We start from the raw sequence: 25,315 nt of genomic DNA, 5'->3' as shown, positions 1-25,315 counted from the left end.
AATTTACACTTTTGGGGTGAGGGTATGCTATTTTTATTTTATTTACATTTAAATTTCAAACACTGAGCTCAAGTATATGCTGGCCCTTTGTTCAGATTTTTGAAGTAAAGATAAATGGACAGACAGCTTTAAGTTTTAAGCAGCATTAAATACATTGTACAATATTAATCTATTAGAGAAAATCTAGGGGGTGGCATAACTTTATACCTTTATGCATTTAGTAACACAAGTATAGGGACCAGCCATACAGTTGGAGGAAAAACCTGTTCAGGAGTCAACAGAGAGGTTCTTGAATTCACACTTTTCTTGATGCACCTTTTTGGTAACTTTTTGAGAACCTATTAAGATTTTTCTGGATATTTTGTATTTAATTTGTAACATTTTATTATTATCTCCTTGCCCTTTAGGCACGAGAATATTTGATTAGTCTTAATCCAGAGAACTTGACTATGTTAGAAAAAATTCAGAGCAGTTTACTGGTATTTTGTTTAGATGACGGCAGTCCACATGTAACACCGGAAGATTATTCTCAGGTATTCAACTATCTTATTTTGTTATTTCTTCCCACAGATTTTTCTGGAGGACTCTTGTGTAAATTGAACATGAGAAGAATTTTGTTACATGCAGGACTTTTTTTTTTTAAACCACTTTATTAAGGTATAATTGACATACAAAAAGCTGTACATATTTAATGTATACAACTTACTGAGTTTGAAATATACACCCATAAAACCACTGTGAAACATAATTGTGAAGACAGTTGTTTCCTGTATCTTGGAAACACCTTTTATCTTAGAATGGGGCAGCTAAGAAAAGAAAGTGCAAATACTAAGTCATAAAATATTTAATGCAGGCTTTTAAAACATTTTCTTAGCTATACACACACACACACACACACACACACACACACACGTATCAAATGAAGATTATACATAAATAATGCTCTGTAAATTCTTGCCACATTGTTTAGCTCCATTTAGACATCTTATATGTTGTTTAAAGAAGTATGTCTATTATTTGCTTATCAGATGTCAGTGGTTCCCAACCTTTTTATTGATCATACATACAGGAAATTTGCATAAGATGCTGGGCTAAATGAGATTTCATACCAAAGGTGACATGAGAACCTACCTATAACCCACACCAGTGGGCCTTGATATCTTAGTTGGTGAGGTCTGTCCTAAGAATTATATCATTCTTGTGATTTATTTTATCATTTGGTTTTATAGAACACACTGACTTTAGTGAATTTAAGGGTAATTGTGGCCTACTTTTTTTTTCCTGGGGTAATATGATTTCCTGGGAAAAAAATAAAAGGTAGTAGTCATATTTGTAGGAATCTCAGAGTCTTTTGAAAACACTGAAGGTACTTCATAATACATTCATCAATATTAAATGTTAGAAATAAAATAATATAGGATTGAAAAACCTTGTAGCTAGAAAACAATTTTTCCTGTTCCTTAGCTGCATTTGTTTTTAAGTAGAATCAACAAGCTTCTTGAGGAAGAATGCGTTTTCATGAAGTGTTGCTCAGACTTTTTTGCTGCAGTCTACAGTTAGGCATATTTAGATTGCAGCCCATTACACACACACGCGCACACAAGCGTGTGCACACTTACACATACATACATCATAGAAGTTTCACAAAACGTAATAATTACTTTGACTATCTGTGATGTACTCTGATATTTATGTTCTATTTTATTCTTTCTTGTAAAGAATGTTTACTGTGGTTTCATGACTCACTTATGGCCCAAACTTACCATTTGAGAAACTGGCTTAGTAGGATATGAATTCTTGAAATATTTTTCTTGTAACTAGACTTTAATGACTAAACTTATCAATGCCTCTTATCCTATTCAAGTTGCAAAAGCCTTGTCCTTTCAATTGTATATTCTCTAAACATTCATGAATGTTGTACCATCGTTCTCTTTTCTGGTAGAATTTCTTGGATTTTGAGTACTATTTAAAGTCAAGGCCAGAATTATTATCTCTTGAATATAATATTTTATTAAATTTTATTAAATTTGGTTTACCTGAAGAGGAAAAGTGAGATCATGTGTGTTTGTGTGTGTGTTTGTGTGTATTTAAGATATAAATACTTAAAAGCCAATATTAAAATCCTTTAAATTTGGAAATATTACATTTATTTTAGGTTGCTACAAAGGTTCTTACTGGAGATCCAACAGTACGCTGGGGTGACAAATCTTATAACTTGATTTCCTTTTCTAATGGAGTATTTGGCTGTAATTGTGATGTAAGTAAACTACTGAAATTATTTTTTCCTTTTACTCTTTTAGTTTAATTTAATGGCAGTAATCTACAATACTTATGCTGTCCTGTGGTAGAATAAGTAAACACTTATTTAGCTTTATGGCATTAGAGTAAAAGGTTTAGTTATGAATTCTCAGTGAAAATAGAGTATAGGACAAATTATTTTCATCTGTAGTAAGGATAACAGTGTGGTGTGTATCTACAAAGTGGAATTTGCATGCATTTTTATGTAGTATAAGCGCTTTTAAAATCCACTGTTACCTCTTGTTGAAAATTTTAAAACCTATTTTAAAAGATATAGCATTAGTGTATGTTCTATGCACGGAGAAATGTATGTGGATATATTTCTACATTTACCTAGTAATTTTGTGACCTTGTTAAAAAAAATGACACATGATCTTTGGAACATTATATACTTCTGGATATTAAAATGTCTGGTACTGAATTCCATTTTTTACCTTCTTCATAAAACAAACACATGCACACACACACACACAACTTGCTTCTTTTCTGTTCTCCCATTTTTGTCTTTATTAGCTCTACTTTGCTATTTTCTGATGGACATTCAGGAGGTCTATGAACCAAGAAAATTAAAAAATCAACCTAAGTCACAATTGCAATATATACTTATAACCTCATTATAATACTTTTCGTAAAGTATATGATTTGGTATAAAGTAGTATGAGGTAGATTTTTTGTTTGTATTTGGGGGCTTTCCTCCGAAGTATTGATATTTAGTGACTGTAGGATACTAAAAAAAATCCTGTTACATTGATCTGGGTTCAATAGTTGTATTAATCAGTATTTATTCAGTTTTAGGTGATCGAAACCTGAGTCAAATTGGCATTAGCTTACGAAGGTATTTATGGCATAGGGGTACAGCTAAATTTGGGTAATGCTGACTTCCAGTGTCCAGATGCTTTCATTAGAAATTTCTCTCTCCATTTTTTGGCATTACTTTCCTATGTTTGGCTTTATTTTTATGTAGACTACACCATGTGATGGTTGTACCTACAGTCTCATGTTTTCACGGCTCTCCTCGTAGATTAGTGTTCTCCGTGGAAATAGCCAGCTTTTTTTTTAACCCGAGTGGTTCCAGCAGAAGACCTGGGAATAATGCTCATGTGTTGTATTGGCCTGTGCGAATCGTGCACATTCCAGGGAGTTAGCTGCTCTGATTCGCCTGGCCTGGGTCACATACCAAACCTTGGGACCTAGCTGGTAGAATCACTCATTCAAACCACCACAGAGATGTGTGCTGATTGCCTAAAGAAAAATAAAGTAGCTGTTATTGCCGAGGAAGGTGGTGTGGTTGATGTGCAGGTAATAGAATGTCTTCTACAGTAAATCTTCAGGGTGAAAGGTTGCCATGAGTCATTTTGAAGATTTGCTGTCTGTCCTCTTCCTTACGAGTCCAGTGTTGACAAAAGATTTTGTGTTACTTGCCTCAGCTTTTTTCTCTTCAGCTCCTTGTTTGCTTCTTCTTGACCTCCTCAGTTTGGTTCATAGCCTCACTATTCCTTGGAATCTGTCCTTTGTAAAGTAGCTAACTACCTTCTGGCTTCTTCCCTTCATATCTCGTTGACTTGTCAGCTGCAGTTGATTACCCTCTTCTTCATATGCATCTGACACTGCCTTCAACCTCCTAACAGTCTTTTTGGGTCTCCGGATTCTAAAGCTGAGCTTAATATTATTCATAACCGTTTTCCCCTGTGTCTGCTCTCTTCTCTGGTTCAATAGTTTCATTGACCATTTCTACATAGGTAGCTTGCAGTTATATTTTTCCAGTTTTTACCTATTATTCTCATCTTGAGAGTTTTGTTTCACCATATGTTAAATTGTCCAAACTGGATGTTACATTGTTATGTAAGGGTTAGTTACTCTCATCATCAAGAACTCATCATCTTGCTTTCCTCCCTCACTCCCAACCTCCTAAAAAAACCACCTTGCACTACTTGTATTTTTACTGATGGCATCAACATCCTGCTGTTTGCTCAAATTCAGGAGAAAATAACTTTAATGATGTTTCTATCTTTGAATAAAGATACTGGTCCCATAATGAGCATATATCTTTGCACAACTGAAATGCTTTCCTGTAGTAAAGTGTATGGACATATTTCATGTGTATGCATTGTCACCCATATACTTATCAAATTGATCTGATGATCTCCACTTGACCGTATGCTTTTATTATTTATTTATTTATTTTTTTGCGGTACGCGGGCCTCTCTCTGTTGTGGCCTCTCCCGTTGTGGAGCGCAGGCTCAGCGGCCATGGCTCACGGGCCCAGCCGCTCCGCAGCACGTGGCATCTTCCCGGACCGGGGCACGAACCCGTGTCCCCTGCATCGGCAGGCAGACTGTCAACCACTGCGCCACCAGGGAAGCCCGACAGTATGCTTTTAAAATTCCATGTAGGTTCCCCTTGCAACCTACGATGATTACTGAAAATGCTATTTAACCAATATAAAACATTATTAGTAAAGTATATATACTGTAAAGTTAAGTTGTTTTTAATCCAAATTCATATTGCTGCTCTTTTCCATTGGTGCTTGAATATATACTTTTGTGATTATACTACATAATAGCATTTCCCTGTTGGGATTTAAAATCCTGGGGTCAACTATTTTGTCTTCCTTATATAGGCTTTGTTGTAGGCTTTTGTAGAAGTATATAGGAAGCATGTAATGAACATTAGTTGTTAATAACAGTAGTTACTAATTATTGCTGTGGGCCAGGATCTGTAGTAAGTACTTTATAAGCATTATTAAAATCATTTTTCACAGCTGCTGTATGCAACTAGGTATTGTTTTCCCTTCTAACAGATGAGGCAGTCTACTTAAAGAATTAAGTAACTTTCTCAAGTAACTTACTTGAGAAACTTAACTTACTTATGTAGCTAGTAAGTAGTAATGTTTGGACTCAGAACCAAAGTCCACATTATTAAACAGTATATTACACGTATTGCCTCCATATAAATGAAAAAAAAGATAAAACTTATGTGAACAAATAAAGCATCAGGAAAGCGTTTGATTTTTTTCTATTCTATTTTCTATTTCTATTTTTTTTTTTTATTTCCTAACTTTCCCGTTGTGGAGCACAGGCTCCAGACACGCAGGCTCAACGGCCATGGCTCACGGGCCCAGCCGCTCTGCGGCATGTGGGATCTTCCCAGACCGGGGCATGAACCCATGTCCCCTGCATCGGCAGGCGGACTGTCAACCACTGCGCCACCAGGGAAGCCCTAACATTTTTTTTTTTTAATTGATGATTAACTTTCTGCCAGGAGATGAATGGGTAAAATTATAAGTCAAAGAGATTTATATCTTTCAGTCATGCTCTTTCGTACTGGTTCCAGTATAATACTGTTGTCTTCAATGAAATAATATATGCAATACCTGTGAAAGTTCTTTGTAAAGCTACAAAGTACTACACATTTGTGAGATGCTGTTAGAAAAGGGTCTTGTCCATGACCTTTGAGTCTTGTTATACGTGCTGTTGCTGGCAGGCGGGATGAACTGCTCTTGCATCTTGTACTGACCTCCCTAGTAAGCCTTTCCTGGTGCTTTGGTGGCTGCTTACGTGCTAACGATATACCGTGTTTCTAAGCTCCATGGGGCCGTAATACAGGGCAGCAAAGCTGTGTAATGTTAAGGCGATATTTAAGACACCTAATTACACCCTCTGAAACTGGGCCCAAGCGTGCTGGATTCATATCTTAAACCTCCCTTCTTTCTCTCCAAGGCTAGCGGTGTCACTTTCAGTTCATGAATGGTAATTGTGTGTAATGTAAACTGGTAGCCTTAACCCAGAGGGGAAAAAACCACATGTGATGTAATTGTCATTAAAGGAACATGGAGAAGATAAGGCAAGAAGTTTATCCTCCAGAATAAATGATGGGAAAATTCACTAGCCACAGTTCCTTTCTCTAAAAACAGCTGTCAAAACTATGACACCCCTGTAACTCAGCGCATCTTTCCCACATTCCTTAAACATTGAGAATTATTTCTGCCACATTGAACACTTATAGATATATACACAAAATCATTATGCTTTCAAATACTTATCTAGTGGACTGTGTGTTTACCAAAAGAAGTTCATACCCATCCTCCATTTAGCCTTCAGATTTAGTCTGCCACCCCCATCTGCTTTTCCATAGTGCTTTTAAAATTCCAGAACATTTTAGCGTTGTATATGTACATACGTATACCTCCTTTGACTTCCAATACAAATAGCAATTATTTTCTCTAGATTATTCATGTTTACATCCCTTCCCATTACCTCAAGAGTCCTAATTAAGTGCTTCTGACTTTAAATATTTGTTCTTTCTCAGAAAATAAAATACATCAGTTACTTACTATACTGTGGAATATCCATCTCTTTATCATTACAAGGTGAGGCATTTGAGAATTCTGCATTTTATTATGTGTTAAGAGTGGAGAGAAGGTGAAAATAAAATATTGGGTCAAGTTTTGTTTTGTTTTTTTAATTAGTAGACTTTACTTTTTAGAGCAAGTTCCAGATTTACAGGAAAATTAAGCAGAAAGTACAAAGTGCTCACTTGCTGTCTTTCCTGCATCCCGTTTTATATCTTGCGTTGGTATATGTTGTTACATTTGATGAGCCAATATTGATACATTATTGTTAACTGAATTACATTGTTTCACTATTTATTGTACAACTTTATGGTTTTGCCAAATGCATAATGCCGTTCATTTCCTGTTACACTATCTTTTTAACTCAACACAACCATCAGAGTGATCCTTTTAAATTGTAAGACAAATCATGTCAGTGCTCTGTTCATAACTCTTCAATGTCTTCCACTTTTATAAAGTAAAAATTGAAAGAGATACTTTATTTTTTTATTTTATTTTTTAAAGCATCTAATATTTTTTATTTTTTCTAATTTTTATTTATTTATTTTTCCATTTTTAAAAATTTTTAAACATTTTTATTGGAGTATAATTGCTTTACAATGGTGTGTTAGTTTCTGCTTTATAACAGACTGAACCAGGTATACATAAACATATATCCCCATATCTCCTCCCTCTTGCATCTCCCTCCCACCCTTCCTATCCCACCCCTCTAGGTGGTCACAAAGCACTGAGCTGATCTCCCTGTGCTATGCGGCTGCTTCCCACTAGCTATCTATTTTACATCTGGTAGCGTATATATGTCCATGCCACTCTCTCACTTCGTCCTTCGTCCCAGCTTACCCTTCCCCCTCTCGGTGTCCTCAGTTTCATTTTCTACATCTGTGTCTTTATTCCTGCCCTGCCCCTAGGTTCTTCAGAACCAATTTTTTTTTTTTAAATTCCACATATATGTGTCAGCATATGGTATTTGTTTATCTCTTTCTGACTTACTTCACTCTGTATGACAGACTCTAGGTCCATCCACCTCACTACAAATAACTCAATTTTGTTTCTTTTTATGGCTGAGTAATATTCCATTGTATATATGTGCCACATCTTCTTCATCCATTCATCCGATGGTGGACACTTAGGTTGTTTCCATCTCCGGGCTATTGTAAATAGAGCTGCAATGAACATTGTGGTACATGACTCTTTTTGAATTATCGTTTTCTCAGGGTATATGACCAGTAGTGGGATTTCTGGGTCATATGGTAGTTCTATTTTTAGTGTTTTAAGGATGGGTCAAGTTTTAACTTACAAAACGTATTCACAGTCTTGTGTATTTTCATTTTAGCATGCTCCTTATGATGCAATGGTTATCGTAAGCATCAGCTATTATGTTGATCAGAAAATTTTTGAGAGTGAAGGAAGATGGACGGTATGTTAGAACAAATATTTATCCCTTTCTCCTCATAATTTTTTTTTATAAATTTATTTATTTTTGGCTGCGTTGGGTCTTCGTTGCTGTGCACGGGCTTTCTCTAGTTGCGGTGAGTGGGGGCTACTCTTCGTTGCGGTGCGTGGGCTTCTCATTGCGGTGGCTTGTTGCAGAGCACGGGCTCTAGGCACACAGCCTTCAGTAGTTGTGGCTCGCAGGTTCTAGAGCACAGGCTGAGTAGTTGTGGCACCTGGGCTTAGTTGCTCCGTGGCATGTGGGATCTTCCCAGACCAGGGCTCGAACCCGTGTCCCCTGCATTGGAAGGTGGATTCTTAACCGCTGCGCCACCAGGGAAGCCCTCCTCATATTTTTATAGATATAATATTTTTAAGTTTTCCCTATTTTCAGGGTTCAGATAAAGTACGGGATATACCACTTCCAGAGGAGCTTGTTTTCACTGTGGATGAAAAAGTATTAAATGACATCACCGAAGCGAAAGCCCAATATTTGAAGCAGGTAGATTTTTCACTTTTCTCTTTGATACTTTATCTTATAACTACTATATGTGACTATTTGGCTATCATCCAAGTATGATGGCATAAAACATTTAAAAATTACAACTTTGATACCTTTATGTATGTCTGATGATTATTTTAATGCAAATGATATTTTGGTTATCTTTGGGGTATTCTCTTTAGGTGTTTTTTCACTGTTCGTATTTAATTCTTTTTGTTAGGCATCTGATCTGCAGCTTTTGGTCTATGCCTTTACGTCTTTTGGCAAAAAGCTAACCAAGAAGAAGCAGCTTCACCCTGATACCTTTGTTCAGCTGGCACTTCAGCTGGCCTATTATAGACTTCATGGACGGTGAGGACCATTCATTTTCCACTTTCAGAGTCTTGAAGTCCAAGGCTATCTTTACTATAGCTATTCTGTCATAACTCCCCAGTGTTTTGTTTTTTTTTTTTGCTGTACGCAGGCCTCTCACTGTTGTGGCCTCTCCCGTTGCGGAGCACAGGCTCCGGATGCGCAGGCTCAGCGGCCATGGCTCACGGGCCTAGCTGCTCCGCGGTATGTGGGATCTTCCCAGACTGGGGCATGAACCCATGTCCCCTGCATCGGCAGGCGGACTCTCAACCACTGTGCCACCAGGGAAGCCCCTCCCTGTTAAGTTTTTCCCAGTTGGCACTGTGCCCTAGTTTGCACTTTCATCAACAGTGTTATTAGAGTTTCCATCTGTGACACTTTAACAGTCTTTCCTTGTTTTTCATTACCATGATATTTTTGAAGTGCCTGCTCTCTTCTGAGAGATATTTGTCATTCTTTGGAATTCAGATCGCTTGGTTTTCTTGCAGCCTGTTTTCAAGTGGGTTCATGAAAAAGTATGGTTTTATAGATTAGACAGTCTTTACTCATTTTTAGGATAGAAGAGATGGTATGTTATGACTTTCTACATCCTAAGCAGAAGTGGAAGCTCCTTGATCTTCCTTTTTAAAATTTTACCTGAGAATATGTATCTTTAAATGGGGTGTTTAGATCATTTACATTTAATATAATTATCAATAAGGTTGGGTTTAAGTCTACAGTCCTGCTGTTTCTCTTTATCCCATCTGTTTTGTGTTTCTTTTTTTATCTTCTCTTGAATTCCTAGTTTTTTTTAATTGTTCCTTTTATCTCCATTATCAGCTACACTGTTTTTTTTTTCTATTGGTAGGGTTTTACAAGATACATCTTTTTTTTGCGGTATGCAGGCCTCTCACTGTTGTGGCCTCTCCTGTTGCGGAGCACAGGCTCCAGACACGCAGGCTCAGTGGCCATGGCTCAGGGGCCCAGCTGCTCCGCGGCATGTGGGATCTTCCCAGACTGGGGCACGAACCCGTGTCCCCTGCATCGGCAGGTGGACTCTCAACCACTGTGCCACCAGGGAAGCCCAAAATACATCTTTAAACTTGCAATCTACCTTCAGATATTTTCCACTTAAAGTATAATGAAAGAACCTGAAAACAATGCTTCTATTATGCTTATCTCATTCTTTGTGCTATTGTTGTCATACATTATACTTGTACATATGTTAACAACCTAATGATGCACTACTATTTTTGCCTTCAACAGTCAGTTATCTTCTTTTATTGTGGTAAAATATAAATAAAATAAAACTTGCCATTTTAACTATTTTTAAGTATATGATCCAGTGGCATTAATTACATCGACTATGTTATGCAACCATCACCACTATCTATTTCCAAACTTTTTTTTAACCACCCCAAACAGAAACTCTGTACTCATGAAGCAATAATTTCCTGTTCTCCTATCCCAACCCCTGGAAATCTCTAATCCACTTTCTGTCTATATGAATTCGCCTGTTATGGATATTTCCTCTAAGTGGAATTATACATTATTTGTCCTTTTGTATCTGGCTTATTTCACTTAGGATAGTATTTTCAATGTTGGTTCTTCTTTGGCTGAATAATATTCCATTGTATGAATATACCACATTTTGTTTATCCATTCATCTGTTAACAAATGCTTGGGTTGTTTCTGCCTTTTGGCTATTGTGAATAACACTGCTGTGAGCATTCACATACATGTATTGGTTTGAATCCCTGTTTTCAATTCTTTTGAGTCAATAACTAGGAGTGGAAGTGCTGGGCTGTGTGGTAATTCTATGTTTAACTTTTTGTGGAACTGCCCAACTGTTTTCCACAGTGGATACCATTTTTACATTCCCACCAGCAATATACAAAGTAATGTATAATTGTTCTACATCCTTGCCAACACTTACTTTTCTGTTTAAAAAACAAAAGAAGCCATCCAGAGTACTTGTGAAGTGGTATCTCATTGTGGTTTTTATTTGCATTTCCTTAATGACTAATGAGGTTGAATATCTTTGTGTGTTTATTGGCCATTTGTACATCTTCTTTGGCAAAATGTCTATTTAAATCCTTTGTGCATTTGGTAATTTGGTTGTCATTTTGTTGTTGAATTTTAAGGGTTCTTTATGTATTATAGATATGAAACCCTTATCAGATGGGTGTTTTGCAAATATTTTCTCTCATTCCGCAGGTTGTCTTTTCATTCTCTTGATAGTATGCTTTGATGCACAAAGTTTTAAATTTTGAAGTTCAATTTATCTGTTTATTTCATTTGTTGCCTGTGCTTTTGGTGTCATATCCAAGAAATCATTGCCAAATCCAGTATTACAAAACTTTCCCCATATGTTTTCTTCTAAGAGTTTTATAGTTTTAGCTTTTACTTTAGGTCTTTGATCCATTTTGAGTTAAGTTTTGTGTAGGGGGTACGGTACGGATCAAAATTCACTCTTTTGCATATGGATATCCAGTTTTCTTAGCATTATTTGTGAAGAGACTGTCCTTTCCCTATTGAGTGGTCTTGACACTCTTGTCCAAAATCAATTGACCATAGATATGAGGGTTTGTTTCTGGGTCAGTGTGTTGTTCAGTGTGTCTCTTCTTGTGTTCATACGACACTGTTTTGATTATTGTAGCTTTGCAGTAAGTTTTGAAATCTGGAACTAATGAGTACTTCACCTTTGTTCTTTTTTTTTAAGATTTATTTATTTTATTTATTATTTTTGGCTGTGTCGGATCTTAGTTGCGGCATGTGGGACCTTCATTGATGCATGCAGGATCTTTGCTTTGAGGTGCGTGGGCTCTTCGTTGTGGCGCGTGGGCTTCTCTCTAGTTGCGGCGTGTGGGTTTTCTCTTCTCTAGTTGTGGCGCGCAGGCTCCAGGGTGCTCAGGCTCTGTAGTTTGCAGCATGCAGGCTCTCTAGTTGAGGCACACGAACTCAGTAGTTGTGGCACACGGGCTTAGTTGCCCCAAGGCATGTGGGATTTTAGTTCCCTGACCAGGGATTGAACCTGTGTCCCATGCATTGGAAGGCGGATTCTCTACCACTGGACCACCAGGGAAGTCCTTCGTTTTTTGTTTTGTTGTTGTTGTTGTTGTTTTTGCGGTACGCGGGCCTCTCACTGCTGTGGCCTCTTCCGTTGCGGAGCACAGGCTCTGGACACGCAGGCTCAGCGGTCGTGGCTCACAGGCCCAGCCTCTCCGCGGCATGTGGGATCTTCCCGGACTGGGACACGAACCCACATCCCCTGCATCGGCAGGCGGACTCTCAACCACTGCGCCACCAGGGAAGCCCGACCTTCGTTCTTGAAAAGAAGATTGTTCTGGCGACTCTGGGTTCCTTGAAATTCCATATGAATTTTAGGATGGGTTTTCCCATTTTTGTAAAAATGTCGTTGGGATTTTGATAGAGATTGCGTTGCATCTGTAGATCTCTTTTAGTAGTATTGTCATCTTAACAATATTAAGTCTTCTAATCCATGAACATGGGGTCCCTTTGCATTTATTTATGTCTTTTTAAGTTTCTTTCAGTGTTTTGTAGTTTTTGGTGTACAGGTCTTTTTGCCTCCTTGGTTAAGCTTAATCCTAAGTATTTATTTCTTTTTGATGCTGTTGTAAATTGTTTTCTTGATTTTCTTTTCAGATTATTTATTGCTAGTGTATGGAAATGCAACTGATTTTTGCATGTTGACTTTATATCCTGAAACCGCTGAATTCATTTATTAGCTCTAACAGTTTTTTGTGGACTCTAGCGTTTTATGTATAAGTCCACACATCTGTGAATTAGAGATAGGTTGGATTTTGTCAAAGGCTTTTTCTGTATCAATTGCGATGATCATATAGGTCTTTTTCTTCATTCTATTAATGTAGTATATTATGTTGATTTTCATATGTTGAACCATCCTTGCATTCCTGGGATGAATCCCACTTGGTCATGGTGTATCATCCTTTTAATCTGCTGCTGAATTCAGTTTGCTAGTAATTTGTTGGGGATTTTTGCATCTATATTCATAATGGATATTGGTCTATAGTGTCTTTTCTTACCGTGTCTTTTCTTGCAGTGTCTTTGCCTGGTTTTGGTATCAGGGTAATGCTGGCCTCATATTATGAGTAAGGAAATGGTCCCTCCTTGCCAGTGTTTTTGGAAGAGTTTGAGAAGGATTGGTGTTAATTCTTTAAGTATTAGACTTCATCAGTGAAGCCATCTGGTCCAGGACTTACCTTTGTTGGGGTTTTTGATTGCTCATTCATCTTGTTAGTTGTTATACATCTAGTCAGATTTCTATTTTTTCTTGAGTTAGATTTGGTAGTTTGTGTGTTTCTCAGAATATGTCCATTTCATCTAGGCTATCCAGTTTATTGTATACAGTTCATAATATTCTCTTACAATCCTTTTTATTTCTGTAAAGTCAGTAGTAATGCCCTTTTTCTCATAGTTGATTGTAGTAATTGGAGTCTTCTCCCTTTTTTTCCTTAGTGTAGGTAAAAGCTTGTCCATTTTGTTGATCTTTGCAAAGAACCAACTGTTGGTTTAGTTAACTTTATTTTTCATTTCTGTATTTTGTTTATCTCTACTGTAATCTTAATTAATTTCCTTTTTTGCTGACTTTGGGGCTAGTTTGCTTTTCTTTTTTTTTAATTCTTTAAAGTGTGCAGTTAGTTTACTGATTTGAGATCTTCTTTAGTGTAAGTATTTAGAGCCATAAATTTGCCTCTGAACAGTGCTTTTGCTTCATTCCATAAATTGTGGTATGTTCTACTTTTCATTCATCACAAGGTGTTTTCTAATTTACCTTCTGATTTCTCCCTGAACAATTGGTTAAGAATTTGTTGTTTTATTTCTACATATTTGTGAATTTTTCAGTTTTTCTTTTTATTGCTTTTTAGCTTCATCCCATTGCCATTGAAGAAGATACTCTGTATGATTCCAATCTTTATAAATTTATTGAGACTTATTCTGTGGTCTAATATATGGTGTATCCTGGAGAATGTTCCATGTGCACTTGAGAAGAATTTGTATTCTGCTGTTCCTTAGTGGCATATTCTATATATGTCTTTTAGGTGTAGTTATTTATAGTGTTGGTCAAGTCTTCTCTTTCCTTATTAGATCTTTCTACGTGTTTTATCCATTATTGAAAGTTGGGGATTGAAGTCTGCAACTATTGTTGTAGAGCTGTCTAGTTCTCTCTTCAATTCTGTCAGTGTTCGTTTCATATATCTTATAGCTCTGTTGTTTGGTGCATATATTTTTATAGTTGTTATATATTGATGAATTAAACCTTTTATCAGTAAATAATGTCCTGTTTGTCTCATTCATCCTTTTTACTTAAAATATATTTTGTCTGATATATATACAGCCACTCCTAATGGAAAAAAAAATGTATAGCCACTCAAACTCTCTTTTGGTTACTATCTTTTTTCATCATTTTACTTTTAACCTCTTACTGTCTTGGTTTCTAAACAGAATCTCTTGTGGACAGTATATAGATGATGTTTTTTGTTCATCTTGCCAGTCTCTGCCTTTGATTGGAGAGTTACTGATAAGGAGGGAGAATTCTGCCATTTAGCTGTGTATTCTTACATGTTTTTGTTCTTCAATTCCTCCATTACTTTTTTTTTTGGTAGTAGTGATTTTGATTTTTTTTTTTGGAGTGTACCATTTTGATTTCCCTATTCTTTCTTTGTATTTTTTAAGCCATTTTCTTTATGACTACCTTGGAAATTACATTTAACATCTTAAATTTATAACAACTTAGTTTGAATAATACCAGCTTACTTTTAATAGTATACAAACACTGTGCTTTTATCCACCTCTGTACTGCTATTTTATCACAGATTACATCTTTTTACATTGTGTGTCCGTTAACGTAAATTTATATCACTGTTTTATGTATTTACCCTTTAAGTAAAAAAACTGTTAAACATTGTTGTTCTATCTCCCATGTTTCCAATAAACTGGTAGTTAGATTTGGCAACTTGAGACTAGTAATCGATTATTTTTATTATTTTTTTATAACAGTAAGTCAAATAGTATTATTTGTTTCCTATCGCATCCTGTTCAGATGGAGGGTGAGTTCAGTTGTTAGCCAACATCCATTATAAAGTTTCCTCCCTGATTTTTTTACCTAATGGTTTTAGTGGCCATTGATGATCATTACCAAGATCTATTATTTCATTACAGGTTGCAGAGTAGTGATATTTTGTCATTCATTCTTACTGCTTTTATCTTTGTTTTTTAAAGAATGCTATTTTAGTGGTGGTTTAAATTTTTATTTACACTTTCTCCTTCACATTTTGAAAGGATACTATTTCAGCTCAGGGAGACAGTCTTATAGAAACACTGAACAGAGGAGACTCAATAACTGCAGGAATTCCTTGGTGGTCCAGTGGTTAAGACACGGTGCTTTCACTGCCGTGGACCCTGGGTTCAATCCCTGGTCAGGGAACTAAGATCCCACAAGCTGCGTGTCACGGCCAAAAAAAAAAAAACCCAACTGTTTGAGCCCTCTTAATGCCCACGTTCAGACCTTTTACTCTTCCGTTTTATTGCTTTAACTCTAAATTCCTATCACAAGGAAAGTAAGAGAGCTTTGTACCAAAAATTGTTGTATCATTCTCCACCCCAGGGACACAGTCATCATTCTAGGGAACTTCTTAAATAATGCTTTTACTTAATTCTAGAGTCATTCATGTTCTGTACGAGGAAACTAAAGGCCAAGGACTCTATTACCCCGTATCTTAGTAGCTTAGAACAACAAACATTTATCATCTCACATTTTCTGTCTGTCAGGAGTCCAGGCACAGCTTAGCGGGGTGCCTCTGGCTTCAGGCCTCTTGTCAGGTTGTAGTCAGGGTGTCAGCCAGGACCGTGTCTTCATCTGAAGGCACCCCTTAAAGAGGATCTGCGTACAGTCTCACTCACATGGTTATTAGTAAGGTTCATTTCCTCCCAAGCTGTTGTCCAGAGGCCTCTCTGTTTCTTGCCACCTGGGCCTCTCTACAGGGCAACTCCCAGCATGGCAGCAGGCTTTCCTCAGAGTAAGGAGATGAGAGAGCTCTCTTTGTAACCTGCTTTCAGAAGTGACATCTCATTACTTTTGTCACATTCCTTTCATTAGAAGGAAGACACTAAATCCATCCCGCACGCAGCGTGAGGGGTTATACCAGGGCATCTGCAGGAGGCAGGGATCACTGGGGGCATCTCAGAGGCCACCTGCCACAGATGCCAATGTTCACAACCTGACAGCAGCCAAGCCTTTGAAACATTTCCTGTTATACCAGGCCGCAGTACATTTTGCTCTTTGATGTTGAAAACAGCCTCTTTGTTATTGAAAATCTGTCGTAGTCTGTATTGTAGAACTTAGTCTCTGACCAAAGCCAGCTTTATTAGGTGAACTCTCTTTGTAATATAACATTAGAGCATTTTCTTTCTCATGATACATTCTCTTATTTTCATTTTTTCTTGTAGCCCTGGTTGCTGCTATGAAACAGCTATGACAAGATACTTTTATCATGGCCGTACAGAGACTGTGCGATCATGTACAGTGGAAGCAGTCAGATGGTGCCAATCCATGCAGGATCCTTCTACCAGTGTGAGTATTTGAAAAGAAAAAATTAACAGGATTTGTCTGTTCTAAAGGAAACTTGGCTCTTAAATAACTAACTTCTTCAAATCCCTGGATCAGTAAAATATTTTCAGCCCTTTTTCTCCAGAAACTTACAAACATTTCTTCATTTGCCAGTGAAGTGTATATACTTGGAAAGAATAAGAAACAGGGAAGACCTGATAAGAAGCCCATTTGTGTCATTTTCTAGGCAAAGTAACTTCAGCGCCTTGAGTATTTCACTACTGTTGATCTACCTTTGGATAACACCCATAAAATGTAGACTCTCCCAAAGTGCCTTTAATAGGAAGCTTTTCTTGATGTGGTTGAACATTTTTGAAATCAGATTTTTTGTGTGTGTATTAGAACCAGTACAGCTTTATATGTTTTGTTTTATACTTGAAGCATTTGCACAAAAGGGTAGTTGCTTCCCACTATTTTGGTATTGCATTTGTTTCTTTAGTTTTGATTGACATAGTTATGTATATGTTAACCTATTTTAATTTCATAGAGCTGCTTCATTATCATTTTTGTACAACTATGCTTCAGTTTTGAAATTGTAATTGCTTCTGTCTTTACACTTGATATCACTTCTGTGCTGCCCACAAGTTTCTGTTTTCTTGTTCTGGGAAAGAAATAATCAAGTTGCAGGGCATATAGGAAAGAAAAGGCAGAGGAAGGGGGTAAGGGTAGGGGGGATGGATAGATTGGAAGTTTGGGATTGACGTATACACACTGCTATATTTAAAATAGATGACCAACAAGGACCTACTGTATAGCACAGGGAACTCAGCTCAATATTCTATCATAACCTAAATGGGAAAAAAAATCTGAAAAAGAATGGATAAATGTATATGTATAACTATATCACTTTGCTGTACACCTGAAACTAACACAACATCTTAATCAACTATACTCCAATATAAAATAAAAATTTAAAAAATAAAGGCAGTGGAAGAAGTGAGCAAAAAGACAGAAAAGTTATACATCTCAAGGTCTTTCTCAGAATCTTTTTTCTCTCCAAAATTACCCAAATTCTAATTACTTTTAAAAAAAATTAATGAACAAATGCATTTTTTGGCTGCGTTGGATCTTCGTTGCTGCGTGCGGGCTTTCTCTAGTTGCAGCGAGCGGGGGCTACTCTTTGTTGCGGTGCGTGGGCTTCTCATTGCGGTGGCTTCTCTTGTTGCAGAGCACGGGCTCTAGGCGTGCGGGCTTCAGTAGTTGTGGCATGCAGGCTCAGTAGTTGTGGCTCGCGGGCTCTAGAGCGCAGGCTCAGTAGTTGTGGCGCATGGGCTTAGTTGCTCCACAGCATGTGGGATCTTCCCGGACCAGGGCTTGAACCCGTATCCCCTGCACTGACGGGCGGATTCTTAACCACTGTGCCCCAAGGGAAGTCCTGCCTAATTCTAATTACTTTGAGCTCAGGTTTTTTGTTTGGTTTCTGTACAGTTTGTTATTGAAGTATCTCTTGATTTTTAACACAGCTTTTTGAGCAGCAGCACAGGATGTTAGAAGCTTTTGCAAAACATAATAAAATGATGAAAGATTGTTCAACTGGAAAAGGTACGTATACTGGTTTTTTTCTGACTTAAAAGAAAATTCTCTTGTGCTGAAGACATTTTTCTAACTTCAGGTTTGGGGTTTTATTGCAGGATTTGACCGTCATCTGTTAGGTCTCTCACTCATAGCAAAAGAGGAATGTCTCCCTGTTCCAGAACTCTTTACAGACCCACTTTTCTCCAGAAGGTAATATAATGTAGTGTTTTGTAACCTCATCAGTTTCTTTCTTCCTGAATGTTAAAAGCTTTTCAGAAACAATGTAAGCTTCTGTAAGCCTAGTAAAATATCCTTTCTTTGTGCCATACAGTGGAGGAGGTGGAAACTTTGTTCTCTCAACAAGTCTGATTGGTTATTTAAGAGTCCAGGGAGTGGTGGTTCCCATGGTACACAATGGCTATGGATTTTTCTATCATATCAGAGATGACAGGTGAGGCTGCTTTTTTTATTATTTTTTATTTTAGTATATTTTATTTGCATCTATAAATTTTTTTAGAATAGTATTTTATTTATTTTATTTTTTTTACATCTTTATTATTCTTAACTGTGCTCACTTTTGTTGTTTTTGTCTTTCCTACACTATGATTCTGATGGTGTTGTCATCTGTCATGGGCAATTATTTTTTACGACTTAGGCGTTTAATGCGTATTTGTTTCTCTTTCCTGCTTTTGAGACATTTGGCAAATTAGTCCTTTAGGTGTTTTATGCAGAGCACTGTTTCAGGTTGACTCAGTGATCACATCATCATCCTCCAAAATCAGTACACATATTACCATATTTGTTCTACCCAAGGTATTTGATGACAAGTTCAGATAAAATTTGATGGTCTGTAAATATGTGGTGGTTAGTGTGGTCATAGACAATACTAATGAGACCAAGACAAGAGACAAGGTCAATTAATTTGTGTTCAGAAAAGGATGTTTTACCAATTCAGTTGCATTTCATTTTGGTTGTATGGGGTTTGACTTAAATTTGTGGAAAGAATGAGAAAGAAAATACTAAAACCTGGTAGGGTAAAGAGAGGTGGAGAACAAGGTAATAGCGAATTGACAGAAAGGCTTGGAAAGTCCCCTTTCACAGAGTGTGGCCGTCTCTTCACAGGGATCTGTCAGAGCTTGGGAATTTAGATAATGGGGCTACATATAGCACTGTATGAATAAGAAGAGAGCAGGCTTAGAGGCATTTCAGGTGGAATGTGAAAAATGGGAATAATAATATGTGTGACACCTTATCTTTGATAAAGGAGGCAAAAATATACAACGGAGAAAAGACAGCCTCTTCAATAAGCGGTGCTGGGAAAACTGGACATCTACATATAAAAGAATGAAATTAGAACACTCGCTAACACCATACACAAAAATAAACTCAAAATGGATTAAAGACCTAAATGTAAGGCCAGACACTATCAAACTCTTAGAGGAAAACACAGGCAGAACACTCTATGACATAAATCACAGCAAGATCCTTTTTGACCCACCTCCTAGAGAAATGGAAATAAAAACAAAAATAAACAAATGGGACCTAATGAAACTTAAAAGCTTTTACACAGCAAAGGAAATGATAAACAAGACGAAAAGACAACCCTCAGAATGGGAGAAAATATTTGCCAATGAAGCAGCTGACAAAGGATTAATCTCCAAAATTTACAAGCAGCTCATGCAGCTCAATAACAAAAAAACAAACAAGCCAATCCAAAAATGGGCAGAAGACCTAAATAGACATTTCTCCAAAGAAGATATACAGACTGCCAACAAACACATGAAAGGATGCTCAACATCACTAATCATTAGAGAAATGCAAATCAAAACTACAATGAGGTATCACCTCACACTGGTTAGAATGGCCATCATCAAAAAATCTACAAACAATAATGCTGGAGAGGGTGTGGAGAAAACAGAACCCTCTTGCACTGTTGGTGGGAATGTAAATTGATACAGCCACTATGGAGAACAGTATGGAAGTTCCTTAAAAGGCTAAAAATCGAACTGCCATATGACCCAGCAATCCCACTACTGTGCATACACCCTGAGAAAACCATAATTCAAAAAGAGTCATGTACCAAAGTGTTCATTGCAGCTCTATTTACAATAGTCAGGACATGGAAGCAACCTAAGTGTCCATTGACAGATGAATGGATAAAGAAGATGTGGCACATATATACAATGGAATGTGACTCAGCCATAAAAAGAAACGAAATTGAGTTATTTGTAGTGAGGTGGATGGAACTAGAATCTGTCATACAGAGGAAAGTCAGTCAGAAAGAGAAAAACAAATACCATATGCTAACACATATATATGGAATCAAAAAAAAAATTGTCATGAAGAACCTAGGGGCAAGACGGGAATAAAGACACAGACCTACTAGAGGATGGACTTGAGGATACAGGGAGGGGGAAGGGTAAGCTGTGACAAAGTGAGAGAGTGGCATGGACATATATATACTACCAAACGTAAAATAGATAGCTAGTGGGAAGCAGCCACATAGCACAGGGAGATCAGCTCAGTGCTTTGTGACCACCTAGAGGGGTGGGATAGGGAGGGTGGGAGGGAGGGAGACGCAAAAGGGAAGAAATATGGGGACATATGTATATGTATAACGGATTCACTTTGTTATAAAGCAGAAACTAACACACCATTGTAAAGCAATTATACTCCAATAAAGATGTTTAAAAAAAAAAAAATCGGATGTGGCCAGATGTGGCAAGGCCCCCCACGGTAACCAGAGCTCTCACCCTTGGTCCACTCTGAGGCTGCATTCAGTGTTTAAATGCAATGCTAGGAGACCAGTTCCAGTCTGCTGTACATGATGGAGCGATAAAGTTTTACTGAATATTTTTTGGAGGAGATGTGGAAGAAGAGTGACATTGCATACCACGTGGCAAACATCACAGCAGTTCCCTTTAAACATCTATGTTCCACCGGAATTTCCTCTCTAAATATCAGCCTTCTGGGACTTCCCTCGTGGTCCAGTGAGCAAGACTCCGTGCTGTGGTGCTCCAAGGACAAGGGTGTTTCAAGGACAAAGGACGACCCTGCCTGAAAACGTTTCAGCGTCACACCCCCTACTGGACTCTTAATCACCCTCCCCACCATGTTGCGATGGTTATGAAATTCCTGAGCCCACCTGGGCGATGGGACCTGTCCCAAATAAGGAAAGGCATCTGCCCTGTCCCACTCCCACTCTATAGAAGGAAGGTATATATGCCTCGACCAATCAGTAAATGAAATTTTCACCTTGGACCATTCCTTTGTTCTCTGGCTGTAAAAACTGACTAATAGCACGTGTTCGGAATAGGAAGTCAGCCCACTGTTCTGGCAGCGACCGTTCCCTCTAATAACTTCTGTCTTCTTTAAAAAAAAAAATGTGTGACATAGTTCAGTTTCTAAGGTACTGTTTTTCTATTTTTCCTTTTTTAAAGAGTTTACATTCAGTGTTATTTTTTCAAAATTTTATCATCTGTCTCCGTGTCAAGCGTGATTTGTGCATACCAGGGGTGCTTGTATTTGTTGGCATCCAAGTCTTAGATGATGTATTCCCAGAGTATTCAGTTTCTGTACATTAATCTACAAATTGAAGGTTGAATGATGGATCTTATTAGCCATGTTTATCCTTTACCAGGTCCAAAATCATCATCATATACAGAGAATAACTAAAGGATTCTAACATATTCTCTGACAAGTCGTGGATGTTACATTGCATGCGGTGATAAGAGTTTAAGCCAGATATGATCCAGCTCTTTGACTTTTTGAAAAATGTATTTTGAATGATCCTGGGACAGTTTCCATTCGAATAAGAACTTAAAATGTGCCAAGGATTGTTTTAGGTGCTAAGGACACAAGACAGACAAAACCCCTCTCTTAAAGATAGTATTTTCTATTTGGGAAACAGGAACAAGAGCAAACAAATAAGCAGGATAACTGTAAATAGTGACAACGGTTGTAGAGCAAATAATCAAATTGTTGTGGTAATAGAGACAAACTGGTAGAGTCAGAGCACTGCTTTATATAGTATGTGGTCAGGGAAGGTGTCTGAGGGAGGGATGATGAAACTGAGATGTTAAGGATGTGAAGGAATCCGTCATACGAATAACCAGGAAAACAGCTCTCCAGAATCTGATCCCTGCTTGCTCTCTCCAACTCTGCCACCCTGGCTGAGCCACCGTCTTCTCCCACTTAGGTCACTGCAACAGGTTCTCTGCGGTCTTCTTGCCGCCACCTGTCCTTCCCTACAGACCATTCTCTACACAGCAGCCCTGATGGCCAAATGGAACTCAACTCGTATTGTTCTCCTACTCAGAACCCTCCGAGGGCTTTTTCTTTCACTCACGCAAGACCCAAGGTCCTCCTGAGAGACCCTACATGATCTAGGTCTCATCTACCTCTCTGACCCTGTCTCCTACAAGGCTGCCACTGATTCCCTTGTACCTTGAACATGCCAGGCAAGCGCCCTCCTCAAGGCCTTCACGGTCATGATTTCCTCAGCTTAGTAGTCTCTTCCTTGAAATACGTGCAAGGATGACTCCCTTATTTCAGATAGGTATTTGCTGTCATCTGAGAGGCCTTCCCTGACCATCTAAAATAGCATTTTTCCCCCTTCCCCACACACACCTGCTGCATTTTAACCACCGTGTGTGTGTGTGTGTGTGTGTGTGTGTGTGTGTGTGTGTGTATGTGTGTATGTACTTATTTGCATGTTACCTATCTTTCCTTCCTAGAATACAATCCCACAAACATGGTCTTTGTTTTTGTATCCCCAGCTCTGTAACAATACCTCATAAATATGTTGCACTCAGTAAATGTTTCACAATGACTTTGTTGTTTAACATAAGCATACAGGTCTGAGGGTAGGGAAGAGCTTGGAATTTTAAGGGACAGAGGCACTATGGCTCTACATTAACAATTGAGTGGGAGGGTGGTAGAAGAAGAGATTGAAGAGCGGTAGACAAGAGCTAAATCTGGTAGGGAGGGCAGTGTTCTCAGCCCTGAGTGCACATGAGAATCACCTGGAGAACTTTAAAAACAGCACTCCTGGAGATACTGATTTGGTTGCGGTGGTCAGTTGATGTAGGGCCTTGTAACATGCTAAGGAGTCTGGATTTTCTCCTAAAAATAATAGAAAGTATTTTACCAATTTTAAGCATGAAAGGTACATTTTATTTACATGTGAAAAGGATCCTTGGCTGTTACGTGCAATATAAATTAGGTGGACAGTACTATGAGCAAGAATGAGATGAAGGAAAAAAAAATGAGATGAAGGAAATCAGGAAGCATGGATGATACATTGAACGAGGCAGTTGATACTGAGGGTGGAGAGCAGTAGAGGTGTTTGAGAGGTATTTTGGAGGTAGAACCAGTAAGATTTACTGATGGATTGCTGATTCCGATGGTGGCATTTACTGGGATGGAGAAAATTAGAGGGGAAATGGCCATGTTAGGGTAGAATCAACAATTTTGTTTTCTACATGGTGACTTCAAGATTTCTGCTAATACAGGAATTTATTATAATTTATATACAAGAGAATATGCCAGTAGGCAGTTGGATATATGTTTGGAGTTCAGAAAAGAGGTCAGATCTCGAAGTGTACATTTATGAGTCATTACTATGTATACACCCAAAATAGTTTTTAAATGAAATAACAATACATGGAAATTCTCTGAAAGGAATTTTTTCATTCACTATTAAGCTTGAAAATGTGTGACCTAAAGAATATTGGTTTACTTTTGAAATAGCATTTTATTTTATTTTATTTTTAGAACTACAATGCCATGTTTATTGTGAAGTGAAATTATTTGTTAGAGGAATTAATGAACACCCAGCATGTGGATATTTGGGCAATAATTTATTTTTGGAATTTTATTTTTTTATACAGTAGGTTTTTATTAGTTATTTTATGCATATTAGTGTATATGTGTCAATCCCTATCTCCCAATTCATCCCACCATCCCTCACCCCCGCACTTTCCCCCCTTGGTGTCCATATGTTTGTTCTCTACATCTGTGTGTCTGTTTCGGCCTTGCAAACTGGTTCATCTGTACCATTTTTCTAGATTCCACATAAGCGTTAATATACGATATTTGTCTTTCCCTTTCTGACTTACTCTGTATGACAGTCTCTAGGTCCATCCACGTCTCAACAAATGCAATTTCATTCCTTTCTATGGCTGAGTAATAGTCCATTGTATATATGTACCACATCTTTATCCATTCCTGTTGATGGGCATTTAGGTTGCTTCCATGACCTGGCTACTGTAAATAGTGCTGCAGTGAACATTGGGGTGCATGTGTCTTTTCTGAATTATATGCCCAGTAGTGGGAATGCTGGATCATATGGTAATTCTATTTTTAGTTTTTTAAGGAGCCTCCATACTGTTCTCCATAGTGGCTGCTGTATCAGTTTACATTCCCACCAACAATGCATTTGGTGGGAATGCACTGTTGCATTCTCCACACCCTTGCCACCATTGGTTGTTCGTAGATTTTCTGATGATGCCCATTCTAACCGATGTGAGGTGATACCTCACTGTAGTTTTGATTTGCATTTCTCTAATAATTAGTGATGTTTAGCAGCTTTTCATGTGCCTCTTGGCCATCTGTATGTCTTCTTTGGAGAAATGTCTACTAAGGTCTTCTGCCCATTTTTGGATTGGGTTTTTTTTTTTTTTTTGATATTGAGCTGCATGGGCTGTTTATATATTTTGGAGAAAATCCTTTATCTGTTGATTCATTTGCAAATACTTTCTCCCATTCTGAGGGTTGACTTTTCATCTTGTTTCTAGTTTCCTTTGCTGTGCAAAAGCTTTTAAGTTTCATTAGGTCCCATTTGTTTATTTTTGTTTTTATTTCCATTACCCTGGGAGGTGGGTCAAAAAAGACTCTTTATGTCAAAGAGTATTCTTCCTATGTTTTCCTCTAAGAGTTTTGTAGTGTCCGGTCTTACATTTAGGTCTTTAATCCATTTTCAGTTTATTTTTGTATATGGTGTTAGGTAGTGTTCTAATTTCATCCTTTTACATGAACTGTCCAGTTTTCCCAGCACCACTTATTGAAAAGACTGTCTTTTCTCCATTGTATATCCTTGCTTCCTTTCTCATAGATTAGTTGACCATAGGTGCGCGGGTTTATCTCTGGGCTTTCTATCCTGTTCCATTGATCTGTATTTCTGTTTTTGTGCCAGAACCATATTGTCTTGATTATGGTAGCTTTGTAGTATAGTCTT

The 25,315-nt window shown here is 37.7% G+C and overlaps 1 protein-coding gene across 9 annotated transcripts in view; it reads left to right on the top strand.

Annotated features, from left to right (window-relative positions):
• Positions 1-25,315, top strand: part of CROT (carnitine O-octanoyltransferase) — a 92,952-nt gene that overhangs the window by 29,632 nt on the left and 38,005 nt on the right. For 4 of the 9 annotated variants that reach the window (XM_027102709.1, XM_027102707.1, XM_027102706.1 and 1 more), the window contains exons 9-17: positions 408-533; positions 2,156-2,257; positions 7,983-8,066; positions 8,475-8,582; positions 8,803-8,933; positions 16,404-16,527; positions 18,027-18,105; positions 18,195-18,288; positions 18,410-18,529. In XM_027102709.1, coding sequence (XP_026958510.1) covers positions 408-533; positions 2,156-2,257; positions 7,983-8,066; positions 8,475-8,582; positions 8,803-8,933; positions 16,404-16,527; positions 18,027-18,105; positions 18,195-18,288; positions 18,410-18,529 — 968 coding nt within the window. Of the gene's footprint in view, positions 1-407; positions 534-570; positions 658-2,155; positions 2,258-6,606; positions 6,668-7,982; positions 8,067-8,474; positions 8,583-8,802; positions 8,934-16,403; positions 16,528-18,026; positions 18,106-18,194; positions 18,289-18,409; positions 18,530-19,342; positions 19,393-25,315 lie in introns of those variants that run through there. The other 5 variants (XM_027102708.1, XM_027102711.1, XM_027102710.1 and 2 more) reach the window with 5 other exon arrangements.

This window comes from Aethalodelphis obliquidens, unplaced genomic scaffold (assembly GCF_003676395.1).
Source record: "Aethalodelphis obliquidens isolate GAN/ISIS:26980383/991018 unplaced genomic scaffold, ASM367639v1 scaffold5, whole genome shotgun sequence".
Taxonomy (NCBI): Eukaryota; Metazoa; Chordata; class Mammalia; order Artiodactyla; family Delphinidae; genus Aethalodelphis; species Aethalodelphis obliquidens.
This window is presented reverse-complemented; position numbering and strand designations above follow the sequence as displayed.